The following is a 13,679-nucleotide window of genomic DNA, read 5'->3' as shown; positions in this document are numbered from 1 at the left end:
AAAATGCCTTACTGAAGTTCACCCAGACTACATCAATCTCATCTATTTTACTTAGATGCATCTTCAAAAAAAAAACCTTATTCAAATTAGTCAGACAAGATTTCCCACCAACTTAATCAATCCCTGCCTTTCTAAGTGTTGATTGATCCTGGCCCTCAGAATCTTTTGCAAATGACTTCCATTGCCACTGTTGCAGGACTCACTGGCTTGTAATTACGTGGCTTATCCCTGCTACCCTCCTTGAAAAAAGGAACCACATTTGCTGTCCTCCAGTCTTTTGACACCTTACCATTGGCCCCAGTTATCTCCACCACACAAATGCCTGTTTGCTCCCCCTACAAGGAGGAGTATTCCACGGTACTCATTAATCTATTTTTCTTCCCATATCAAATTCTAATTCATATACCCTCATATCTCTACTATTCAATCTGAACAGTTTTCATTCTCAGTAAACACTCTTCCTCTTTTACCCCTCCTTTCAGGGATAGAGTAGCCAGGTCTCCTTAAGTATTTGATTTTATTTCATTAATTACTCATAATAATGACCATTAAATACTCATAATAATTCTGTCGAATCTCTTCATACTCTTCAGTTATCTCCTCAAAGTAGTCATCTTTCAGGTCTTCATCTAAAAGTTGAGAGCACTACAAGTTAAAGAAAAACAAGAGTATAATGGCAACCACAAGCTAAAACATGATGAAGCATTATGTTCAGTGAAGAACAGAAGTTACACAAATTCAGAGAGAATTAAGTTATATAAAGAGAAAGGAATTTTAAAATATTTTTGCTCAGGTTCTTTTTTTGCGACACCAGAGGAGAAATGGAATTGTTTCTGTCATACTGTTTAAGAAATCAATGACCAAGGGGACTCCACTGATTCAAGAAGACCCAGCTCCACTTTCCCAGGTCCCTCAGGGTTATCTCTGGCTCATGGTTTGCATAATCAAGTATTTTCAATGCCCAAAACAATGAGATGCTCTTTCAAAATGGCCAGGGCCAGCATGATCAGACTGTTTTGAGGCCATCCGCTTCAGAAGTGTTACTATCACACAGAAAGAGGCCTTTCAAGCAATCAAGTCCATGCCATTTCCCAACAGAGCAATCCCACATGTCCCGATTCCCACTCTTCCATTCTTCTCTACAGCCCTGCACATAGCGTCTCTCATTTGTCCATCAATTCCCCTTTGATTCTTTTGCCACTTACCTACACCAATGGGTAACTGATAGTAGCCAATTAACCTACCAACACATCTATGGGATTTTGAGGAGTTAAAATTGGTCTGTTTAGCAATGACAGATGAAATTGTCAGTTTTAAATAGTGGACAGGATCTAGATTTAAGTGCATCTGCCTTATGAGAATGCATGTCCTTGGATACCTTTGGTTCAACAAGTTTGTGAACTTGCACAGAAATTGAAAATTATGTGAAATTGTTGCAAGAGTAGCCATGCCTTTATATATATTACAAAAAAGGAATGGAGTACAACACAAGTTAAAATAAGCAACATAACCCAAAAAAAGGAATCATACTCTACATATAAAGTACAAGGTAGATGCAAGGACAATCTGATAAGAAGACTTACCACAACAACACTCTTAGAAGCATCTAGAACATGAATTGCAGGTGCATTGTACCTTGGTGCAATTTTGACAGCTGTGTGTGTTCTGGAAAGATGAATAGCAATTTATGTTTAAATAAATGTTGACCAGATCAAGTCAATGAAAAACCATGATAGCTGACAAAGCCAGTTATTCATTTGGATAAAGCAGTGAGAACCTAGGTCATACAGATCAGGAAGACTCTGTACAGCATTTTAACATCTTAAATGGATGCGGATGACATGAAAGTTGGTGGTGTTATGGATAGCGAGGAAAGTTGTTTGAGGCTACAGCAAGATATAGATCAGATGGAAAGTAGGGCAGAGCACTGGCAGATGGAGTTTAATTCTGACAAGCGTGAGGTGATGCACTTTGGACTGTCATGTAGGGGTAGGACACTAAGGCATTTTGATGAACAAAGGGACCTTGGGATTCAAGTCCATAATTCCCTGAAAGTGGCAACGCAGGTAGATAGGGAGGTGAAAGTGACGTACGGCATGTTTGCCTTTCCAGGTCAGGGCACAGAATGTAAAAGTTGGGACATCATGATGTCATTTTTACAGAACACTGGTTATGCCCCACTTGGGAGTATTATGTTCAGTTCTGGTCGCCATCATAGAGAAAGATGCAATTATGCTGGGGAGAGTGCAGAGGAGATTCACCAGGATGTTACCTCGGTTGGAGGGCTTTTGTTATGGGAAGAGATTGGATAGGCTGGGCGTGTCTTCCTGGAGCAAACAAGGCTGAGGGGTGACCCTGATAGAGATGTATAAAATTATAAGCAGCATATATAGTCAGAATCTTTTTCCCATGGTAGGGGTATCAAAAACAAGAGGGCATGGATTTAAGGAAGGAGTTTTAAAGAGGAGTGTTGTTCCAGAGTGGTTGATATCTGGAACTCCACAACAGAGGTGGTGGTGAAGTCAGAAACAATCATTATGTACAAGAATTGTTCAGACAGACACTTGGATACGAGGCATAGAAGGATATGGACCTAATGCGAGCAAATGGGATTAATGTAGACCGGCAAAGAGGTCAGCATGGACGTGATGGGCCAAAGGGCCTATTTTGTACTGTATTATGACGCCATGGACAAATAAGACAGAACAGCCATAATAAACTTTCCACTTTATAAAGTATATCTAACTATACATCATTATAAAGAACCCAGAGTCAATCCTGGAATACAGCAGATAGAATGTTGGAACAAAATAAAGTAGGTGCCCAGACAGATAGTTAAGAGACTGTTGTTGAATAACTGGCATGAACAGAGCATGTTATGGACGGTAGCATCTAAAAGGTAGCCATAACTGATAACTATGTTTCTCAGTTATGAATACAAGCAGCGACATTATATAGGCACATTGAAAGAAATCACCTCATGAAAGCTACTTTATAAAGTTATAGACCATTCTTGAATTTAACCAGATGTGTTGAAGTAATAGCATTATTAACTGATTTATATATACACACCTGTTCTTTATGGACTTTGATATACTCTTGCTGAAGCTAATGTGAACATGCAAGATAGGCTCTTTGCAATTGTAATTATTCTTCACTCTTCTGAAGAATTTAAATTTGTTAATCAATTTACCAAATTCTTCTAGTTTATATCTCTCCCAAAGTTGTATGTAAAGAGGAAAACCAGAATGAACTAGGTTTCCTGTCTACGAGATATAAAAGTTGAAAACAGCTTTATTTCTTGAATTATAATGCTATTAATTCTGAGTTCACTGTTAGACAATTAAGCACTATTTAAATATTAAATACCAATGTAATTTAATGGAGGGCTGCAAAATGCCCAAGGAAAAACAAAAGGCCACAGCCTTTTGAGCTGACCTCAAATCAAATGAGGCAATAAAGTTAATATGCTACTAGGTCATGAAAATTAGCCTCAATCTGTCAAAGGAATGAGTCATGACAGACTATATAAATGAGCATAAATGCAACACAAGCAACAGCTGTTCATATTAATGGATTGGAAAATGTTTGCAATATATAACCAGCACCTGTTGAGGAAGTAGATGGGAACATTTTAGGAGATACTAAATAACAAAGACCATAGTAATAGTCATTTTTTTCTTCTGAGTATTATCTCTTTACAACTGCTTTTACTAGCGGTTCTAGTTTATGATATCACTGGGTTCGAGGTGTTCGGTCCTCTCGAAGCTGTTTTTATCTCATTATTACCAAGCATTTTACAAACATCACAAAACAAGGTATGCCTATAATATTTTTTTAAGGTAAATAAATCTGGAGCCAAGTGACTCGTACACAAAAAGCTACGCTGTCACTCCATTGTGGCATTGTGGACACACCAAATTTGGAACAAAATATTAAACTCAGACTATCAGGTGGACATATCGTCACAAGTATCCTGAGGATTGGCAAGATAAGATATTTATTTATTAGTCACATGTACATCAAAACACACAGTGAAATGCGTCTTTTTGTGTTACTGAGTATGTGCTGGGGGCAGCTCGCGAGTGTCGCTACTCTTCCTGCGCCAACATAGCATGTCCACAGCTCCTAACCCGTATGTCTTTGGAATGTGGGAGGAAACTGGAGCACCTGGAGGAAACCCACGCAGACACGGGGAGAACGTGCAAACTCCTTACAGACAGCAGTAGAATTGAACCCGGGTTGCTGGCGCTGTAACAGCATTACGCTAACTGCTACACTACTGTGCCACTCCGAGGGGAGGGGAAATCCACAAGGAGGATAAAGATGCAACTTCCTTGTTGCTAAAAAGGAACATTTGCCAATGCTGTTGAGAACATAAATGGAAATGATAATGTGTTTGTATAACCAGATAATAAAGCCAAAGTAGTCCAGACTGAATCTTTGGCAATGATGATGTCTAACAAAGAAAATCTGGATGAAATCCTGCACCATCTAGCAGAGACACATCTAATATGTCAACTGGTTTCAGTTCACGAGAACATGAGGTTTGGAGTTCGCTTAAAGTTATTAAAAAGCAGCTCTAGACACAGGATAATGAAACTAAACTCCTAAATAACGTGTTGAAGTTTTTGGGAAAGGCTCTCAAGAGCTTGTGCTGTAGCTAGATGACATCTTAAGATTCTCAGCAGGGGATGAAATTGCAAGCACACAATGTAAACAAGACTACCAGTTCAAACCAGGATACAAGATGCTCATTGATAAGAAAACCAGTCCTTGATCTGATCACTTCCTTTATCGCTTCCACAAAGTTTTTGAAGTAAGTAGTAATTCTCATACATGAAGAGTGAAATATTATATAGCTGTTGTATAAAATTTGTTCAGTTTGGGTGGGTCAAAGATTGCTGTGATAAACTTGAAAGCGGAAATTGATGAACTCCTGTTCTGCCTATTTACTTACTTTGAAGTTGTTGCTCCCCCAATCAGTAAAGGCATTTTCAAACCGATCCGTTCCATTTCCTTAGCAACATGTATCATTTCATCCAAAGATGGTGTGATAAGACCAGACAGGCCAACAATATCTGCCAAAAAGAAAATACATTCACAAATCTGCTTTAACAACTAAAATTGCAATACCAAGTAGTGAGGTCTAAGCTGTGGTTTTAAAATTGAAAAATAGTTCTCAAACTACTTTTAAAAGCTGACTGAGTGAGCTCATAGGAAAGGAGAAGTGTTAAAGTTAGTATGCATGTTTAAAAATGTAATGGTGCCAATTTACTCTTGCACACCAGCGAAGAACTAGCTGTTGAATGTTCTTGGGAAAACTTAAGGATCCTCTTCTTGCTCCTACCTTTTTTGCCCTGTGCATACTGCGTGGAGCAGAGATCAAAAACAAAAACAGGAAAATGGGCAATACAAAGAAGTCTTTAAGTTCGCTGCATCTCTCAGTAACTCAGTTTAACTACCAATCTCAGTCTCTGAGTGCCAGGCCACTAAATGTATGCAGGAGTCCTGATGCAGAGTCTCAACCCGAAACATCAACAATTCCCTTCCCTCCCCAGAAGTTGCTCGACCCTCTGAGTTCCTCCAGCAGTTTGTTTTTTGCTACAGCATCTGCAATCTCTTGCGTCGCCGTGCTAATATATTTACCTGCTTTATTCTCAATTGCAGCTTGGAGTATCTTATCACATGGAGTCATAACACCCAGGTCAATTACTCTGAAAGTAAAATGAAAATATATTTTAAAATGGATTCATAGAGGATTCAGCGAGCTGCGGAATCCATATTCAACTTCAGGGAATAAAGTTTACACAATCTTTACTTAATTTTTGGGATACGGACATCACTATCGAGGCTTGCGTTTATTACCCACTCCTAATTGCCTTGAAGGAGGAGATGACAAGTCACCTTCCTAAAATATTACAGTCATTCTGGTGAAAATACTACCACAATGCTGTTGGGCATCAAGTTCCAGGATTTCGATCCAGCAATAATAGAATGTTGAAACAGTTCCAAGTCAGAAGTAATATGCGGCTCAGAGGAAAACCTACAGACATTGATGTCTTATGCTTCTTCTGCCCACATCCTTCCTGGTGGCAGAGGCTGCAGGATTCGGTAGTGCTATAAGAGTGGCACAGGTGATTAATGGCAGTGTGTTCTGCATATGGCACACACCCACAATGAGGGAGGGAACAATGAATGTTCTGTTATTTAAGGAAGGCTGTTGGAACACAGGAAGCAGTTCAGAAAATATTAACTAGACTATTACCTGGAACAGGCAGGTTGTCTTAAGAGGGATGGTCGGACACTAAGCTTTTATCGACTGGAGTTTAGAACAGTGAGAGGTGACTCAATTGAAAGATACATTACTAACGGTATAGATGTGAAGAGGAGGATTTCTCTTCTGAAAGAATCTAGAACTTAAAAATGAGGGGACACCCATTTAAGACAAAGAGGTGATTTTTTTTTCTCTCTCTCTCTGAGGGTTGTGAATCTTTCAACCTCTCCTTGTCAAAGAGCAGTGGAGGCAGAGTCTTCGAATATTTTTAAGGCAGAGATGGGTAGATTCTTGATAAGCAAGGGAGTGAAAGTTTATCGGGATTAGACAGGAATGCCGAGTTGAGGTTATAATCAGATCAGCCATGATCTTATTGAATGGCAAAGCAGGCCCAAGGGAATGAGTGGCCTATTCCTGCTCCAAAGTCATGTATTCATATAGACGGGTGAGAGACACATAGGCTATTTCGTCTTAGGTAACGTCCAGTAACTAATCATTTCCCAACAGATCTGTGGCGTGAACATCACTTGCCACTTAGCATTCCTTGCCTGAATGTTGTTGGAGGTCTTGCATGTGCTGCCTTTTCTTCACAGTTGTGGATGGAATTTAACATTGACGGGCATTCCTCATTCTGCTTTTCTGAAAGGAATGTCACTGGTGAAGCAACCAAAGGTTGGGCTAGCACATTCTTATAGCAACATCCTGGGGCCAAGATGATTGACCTCCAACAATCAGAATGGTCTTCCTTTGAGAAGAAACTTTCAATTAACCAAAAAGAACACAAAAAAGTGGGAGGAAACAAGATGACAGATAGCAAGTTTACCTGAAGTTGTTGCAGCCCAGCACCACACTAACGATATTCTTGCCAATGTCGTGAACATCGCCCTTGACAGTGGCTAACACAATGGTCCCTTGGTATGGGCTCTGCAAAATGACAACTCTTTGATCAACTGCACTCAAATCAAAGATTAGGATCCTTAAGATTGCTTTAGTTGTTTACAAAAAAAAGTCATAATGTATGCAATCTGAATTCAAAGAAAGAAAAAGTCAATCCAAAATTTGCCCACAGAGGACAAGTTGCCACAATGGAAGCAACATTAAACATACACTGCATGTTATTAAACTGGATTAGGAGGTTATTACAAGATTGTTTAGCTAACACAAAGAGTAGTAGTAAAATACAATATGCAATATCACTGAGGAAAAAAATTAGGTTTTCTTTTAAAAAGCAACTTACACTTTTCTCAAACATCATGAAGCATGTCACCTCCAGTGGATTATTTTAGCTTTCAATTACGGATGTTATATGGACACTTATGAGGGGGCAGGGAATCCAGACAAAATATTGCATTCCCTAACTCAACAGCCATCACTACTAGGGATTTGAGAGCTTGTTACCAGCCTCATGTCTCGGTCATAAAATGGTGGCAGAATTCTATGACATTTTTATTTTTTTATTAAAAAAGAAAAAACTGCAGCAGTTCAAGATGATAATTCACCACCACCTGATAAGGGCAAATTGCTGGCTTCGCCTAACCGCACGTGTCCTAACGCCAATTAGAGAACCAATAACTTACAATTTCTTCGAATTGGCCCGACTGCATCAGCATTTCCTCTCTCTCCTGCTCCATGAAAGGGACAAGATAATTAACAGCTTTCTTCATTACTCGAGCAGATTTAATGACCTGATGGCACAAGACAAAATTTACAAAACTGAGCAAAAAAATGTGTAACACCTTAGCTTTCAGATTTGGGATTCAATGTTTAAGAATTAGCCTAACATCTCAAAATTATCAAAATATTCTCTCATCTGCTTTTGTAATTATATTTTGCCTTTTTACAGAGCAACAAAATTTATCCCTGTCTTACCTGTGGAAGAAACATCTTTCCTGCTCCAAACAGTTCCCCCACAGCTTTCATCCCATTCATCAGAGGTCCTTCGATTATATGTAGGGGCCTGGAGTACTTGTGCTGATTGGCTTTTGCTTCTGCTGTATCTTCTATTACATATTTTTCGATACCCTAATGGGTAATATCAGAATTTCAACTCGTGCAGTAAACACAAGCAGAAAAGAGAGCAAGGAAGGAATACACACTCAAGCATTTACCTTAACAAGGGCATATTCAAGACGTTCCTCAACAGTACCATTCCTCCATTCATCAGTAGTTACCACTATTTTTCCACCTTTGGCATGACTCTAAAAGAATCAAAGAACCATGGTACAGGTTGTTAAAGTACAAAAATCAAGTGCTTTTTTTGGATATGCTTAGGATTATGACATTGCAGTGGGTAAAACATAATGCGCCACATGAAGAAATTAAGAAATAATTTTGATTAATTCAAAAAGGCAGAAAATTTCCTGGATTAAAATTTTCACTTGGGAACTGGTAAGTCCCTTGTTTGATCAGCACTAGAATACAAATCTGTTTCAGTGCTGCCATGAAAACTATAGAAGAAGATGTTTCCTCTTCGTTATGCAATCAAAGGAACAACCTGGTAGCCTGGAAAGACGCTTCTTAATTACAATACTAGCAAGAAATTGCACTGTAGCTTTCACTTGTCATTGATGTCAGAAGGTTATAATCAAGTGGAAACTTACAATGCAGAAAATGAACAGAGCTCAATGAATATTTTAGTAACAAGAAATAAATCACAGAGGGCTTTAAACCTTAAAAAAATTATTCAAATTTAGAATGACTAAACTTCCAAAGGATCTTGACTCATTTCAAAACCACTTATGCTAAGCTGATAACTTGTGATCCTTTCAAAACTCTAACCGGCAGATTAATTACAGTTAACAGTATTTTGAGTATTTGTGAATAGGATCTTATTGATACTTCTTCCAATAGAAGACTGAAACACCACCAGTACTCTGTTGAAAGCACTGAACTCTGATGCCCAACTCACACATTTCTGTGACATTGCAGACTGGCTCTTTAATGGAGACTGGACAGAGACATATCGAATGAAGCTGCTGGTAACTCAAACTCACCCATCACAGCTTTGAATTTCAATTTCTAATCATACTTAAAGTTGTTCACAGCACTGTGTCCCCCATCACTGGATCCTCCTCCAGCTCTTTCACCTTCCAAGAACTCAGCATTACTGCAGACCTCTTGCACACACCCTCATTCCTGTACCTCATCATTGTTGGCCACACCTTCAGCTGTCGAAGCCCCAAATTTAAATTCCCTTCCTTAGTCTCTCTCCTCTCCTTCAATTGCCTCCTTAAAATAAACATTTCTTTAACCAACCCTTTTATCATCCATCTTTCTGCTCCTATTTGTATCAGTTTTTGTTTGATTATAGCTCTGTGACTACCACTGATTTTTTTTAAACCTTATATAAGTGCAAGTTGTATCACTGGGAAGTACAACGTATCAAAATGTGTTTCACTAACTAATGATTTCTTGGAAAATAAGGCACACCAAGGTTGCCAGCATCACTCAGTGCTTTATTTTCCAAAAATACCAGTTATTGTCCTTACCTGTGCATAATGCAGCAATTTCTCAGTAGCTTCAGGGTCTTTGTTCCAGATCAAATTCTCACATAACTCCAGAAGTTCTTTGTCTATATCATCATAAACAGGCAGGTTTCCTGCATTCACAATTCCCATATCCATCCCTGCCTAAGAAGAGACTTATTACAAATGTTGCAGTAGATGAGAAGTGAAAGATTGTTGTGATAAAAATACAAGTCACTAAGTACATAAACGACCATCCACTCGTTGTGGAGGTCGGGCACTGATCTTTTCACCAATCACAGGTATATTTTCAATTAAACTCGAACTCCACAAAGTCATACAGCAGAAAAACAGGCCCTTTGCTCCACCATGTCCATGCTGACAATTATTTACCCACCTCCACTAACACGATTTACCAGCATTTGGTCTGGAGCCTTCTTTGCTTTGGTGATTCAAGTGCCCATCTAGATACTTCTTCAACGTTGTGAGAGTGCCTGCTTACACTAGCTCCTCAGGCAGTGGACTCTAGAGCCGTACCATCATTTCAGTGAATTTTTCTCCCCCTCAGATGCCTTCTAAACTTCTCCCCCTTACCGTAAGTTTACATTCTCTTTTTTTTGACACCTCTTATGGAGAAAGGTTTACCACTTGGCAAGGGTCTCGACCTGAAACATCGACTGTCCATTTCCCTCCACAGATGCTGCTCGACCCACTGAGTTCCTCCAGCATCTTGTTTTTTGCTCCAGATTTCAGCATCTGCAGTTTTTTGTGTTTTCCACCATCTGCCCTCTCTTAATTTTGCCTATATCTATCAGCTCCCCTGCAGTCTCTGTCACTCCACGGAAAACAAACCAAGCCTATCCATTCTTTTTTTTAATGTAACTAAAATGGCCCATTCCAGGCAACTTCCTAGTATCTCTCCTCTGCAACCTCTCCAGTGCGTGCCCTTCCTCTGGTGTGGTGACCAGAAATGCACATAGGACTCCAGTTGAGGCACAACTGTTGGAAAGTTCCTAACCTACTTTAAAAAGGTTATTAGAGTCATAGAATCAGAGAGAACCACCACATCCATGCTGATTGTTTTGCCCATCTACATGAATCCCATTTGCCCAAACCAGGACTACATCATTCCATGCTTTCCCTATTTAAGTGCACATCTAAATGCCACTTAAACGTAGTGATTTTGTTTAATGCCACCATCTCCTCCGACAATGAGGTCCAGATATCAACCACACTCTGTGCAAAATATTTCCCTCTCAAATCCCCTTTAAAACTCCTTTCTCTCACCTTAAACCCATGCCCTTTTGCTTTTGATACCCCTACCGTGGGAAAAAAGATTTTGACTTTCTACCCTATCTATGCCTCTTATAATTTTATACACGTATATCAGGTGACCCCTCAGCTTCCTTCGCTCCAGGGAGGACAAACCCAGCCTCTCCCCACAACTGAAGTCCTTCAATCCAGGCAGAACCCTGGTGAATCTTCTCTGCACTCTCTCCTTTATTGATGTCGCTGAAGATGTATCCAAAAATATTCTGCTGTACCTTTATAGCATGGTAAAGGAATACGCTGTGCATGGCTTCTCGGATTGCCTCCATTCCACGAAATGAGAAGGACAAGTTCGAAAGACCTCCACTTACTCTGGCTCCAGGTAGTGTTCCCTTTATACAAATAAAAAAAGTAGATGAGTAAGTCAATATAAAAGACAATGAATAGAATCACAGGAGAAGCTGACTGGATCGATTATAACAGAGAGAATGATATGTGGTGAGCGCTGTTAATTCTTTTTGACTCACAGTAAGTATAGATTGAAAAACTCAAGATTTTGACAAGACAGAATGGACAGTGTAACATCACGCAAGCTACTCATCCAAAGACTGGAAATTGATGGAATACCCAGGTAATGCATCCCCATAAAGGCAAGGAAAAGAAAACAATATAGAATTAAACTTAAAGTTTAATTAAGTTTATATTTAAGTTAACATAACTACTTGCATACTGGAAACGGACACCAAGTCAAAGTAACACAAAAGTTGCAAGCTCATATTGAAATTGTTAATTCTTGGCACCAACTATAAATTTTACAGCTCCATAAGAGATTGTGGTATAATGTGGAATGACTCATTTGGGTTCAAGAAAGAATTTAAAAAATGAGATTTTGTTTTAATGACATATCCTAATTGCTTAAATATTTGTCAGTGCTCATTGAAGATCACCATTAAACATTATGCAATACTTTAAATGACACAAGTACTACTGTTGCGCTCTCTGTTTTGAAGGCTTCAGAATTTCTCGCATTACTTCTATTTACACAGATTAACATGCCTCTACCCGATTTGAGTACATCTGCAGGCCAATCAGTGAATTGTTCCAATTAAAATAGGCAGAAAGAAAGCTCACCAGTACCTCTACTTCCTCAGGAGGCCAAAGAAATTTGGCATGCCCCCTTTGACACTCACCAATTTTTGTCGATGCACCATAGAAAGCATCCTATCTGGATGCATCATGGCCTGGTATGGCAACTCCTCTGCCCAGGACTGCAAGAAACTGCAGCAAGTTGTGGATACAGCTCAGCACATCATAGAAACCAGCCTCCCCTCCATGGACTCTGTCTATACCTCTCACTGCCTCAGTGAAGCAGCCAGCATAATCAAAGACCCCATCCACCTGGGACATTCTCTCTTCTCCCCTCTCCCATCGGGCAGAAGATACAAAAGCCTGAAAGCATGTACCACCAGGTTCAAGGACAGCTTCTATCCCGCTGTTAGATTATTGAACGGTTCCCTAGAACCATAAGATAGACTCTTGACCTCACTATCTACCTCATGGTGACCTTGCACCTTATTGTCTACCTGCACTGCACTTTCTCTGTAACTGTAACACTTCATTCTGTATTCTGTTATTATTTTACCTTGTACTATCTCAATGCACAATGTAATGAATTGATCTGTATGAACAGTATGCAAGACAAGTTTTTCACGGTACCTTGGTACATGTGACAATAATAAACCAATTCCAATATTATGAGAAGGGGGTGGTATCTTGTGCATCTGAATTTTAAATCTGCTGTTGTTCCAGGTGGCAGAACTACAAGTAACTCAAAATATTCAGATTTTATAATCTGTCAAAGAAAATTTCATTTATAATCTTTATTAAATGTGAAATCACAAGATTTTAAAAATCGATACAGTTTGCTCACAAATACTGAAAAATGTCGTTCAATAATTTCTATTCCAATTTGTTTCAAAACTTGTCAGGTTGCATTGTCCAGAGTAGGTGCTTCCCTTTTATCTTGTTTTAGTACATGTACTGACTTTTCTAGAAATCCGATTTCTATCCCCATCAGCTGAAAAGGAAGTAATCATTCATCTCCTTATGCCCTATTTCATTCCCTGGTGTTTTTAGGTAGATATACACTTTCAAAAACGGACTTACCTTTATAATTGAAGTGGCTTTGATAAAGTTTGCAGCATAGAGACTGTGCTCCTCCATTCCAGTTCCAATAGTGAGTATATTTGGATCAAATATTATATCATTGGGGTTAAACTTGACTTTGTTCACAAGCAAATAATAGGCTCTAGTACATACTGCCACCTTTGATTCAATATCAGTCGCCTAAACAAAACACAAGTTTTAAAATCTTCAAGTACATTCCAGTAGTTCTTTAATCACACTACAACTTTTGAATGTCAACTCTTGCACTCATGCAGTTGATTTGGGAAGAACAAAAAATCAATCGGGAAATTGATGAACGATCCAGTTTAAAAAAATCATCAGTGCTTTTTCTCCTGACTCGCACAAGTAAAATTTTTGTACATTTCCCAACAGCAGATGGAGACTCAAGAGACTGCAGATGCTGGAATATGGAGCAAACAAAAGCCAGACTGCTGGAGGAACTCGAGCTCCAGCAGTCTGTTTTTTGCTCCCAACAGCAGTTG

General features: G+C 39.2%; 1 protein-coding gene across 3 annotated transcripts in view; it reads right to left on the bottom strand.

Moving 5' to 3' along the window:
• The window catches only part of mtr (5-methyltetrahydrofolate-homocysteine methyltransferase), a 55,050-nt gene that overhangs the window by 13,783 nt on the left and 27,588 nt on the right, over positions 1–13,679 (bottom strand). For all 3 annotated transcript variants that reach the window (XM_052011305.1, XM_052011306.1, XM_052011307.1), the window contains 11 exons: positions 13,177–13,356; positions 11,286–11,402; positions 9,766–9,906; positions 8,386–8,475; positions 8,147–8,299; positions 7,855–7,962; positions 7,101–7,201; positions 5,650–5,717; positions 4,961–5,081; positions 1,584–1,665; positions 547–645 (listed from right to left, as the gene is read on the bottom strand). In XM_052011305.1, the coding sequence (XP_051867265.1) occupies positions 547–645; positions 1,584–1,665; positions 4,961–5,081; positions 5,650–5,717; positions 7,101–7,201; positions 7,855–7,962; positions 8,147–8,299; positions 8,386–8,475; positions 9,766–9,906; positions 11,286–11,402; positions 13,177–13,356 (1,260 nt within the window). The remainder of the gene's footprint in view (positions 1–546; positions 646–1,583; positions 1,666–4,960; positions 5,082–5,649; positions 5,718–7,100; positions 7,202–7,854; positions 7,963–8,146; positions 8,300–8,385; positions 8,476–9,765; positions 9,907–11,285; positions 11,403–13,176; positions 13,357–13,679) is intronic.

The sequence above is a fragment of the Pristis pectinata genome, chromosome 3, assembly GCF_009764475.1.
Source record: "Pristis pectinata isolate sPriPec2 chromosome 3, sPriPec2.1.pri, whole genome shotgun sequence".
NCBI classification, from domain to species: Eukaryota; Metazoa; Chordata; class Chondrichthyes; order Rhinopristiformes; family Pristidae; genus Pristis; species Pristis pectinata.
This window is presented reverse-complemented; position numbering and strand designations above follow the sequence as displayed.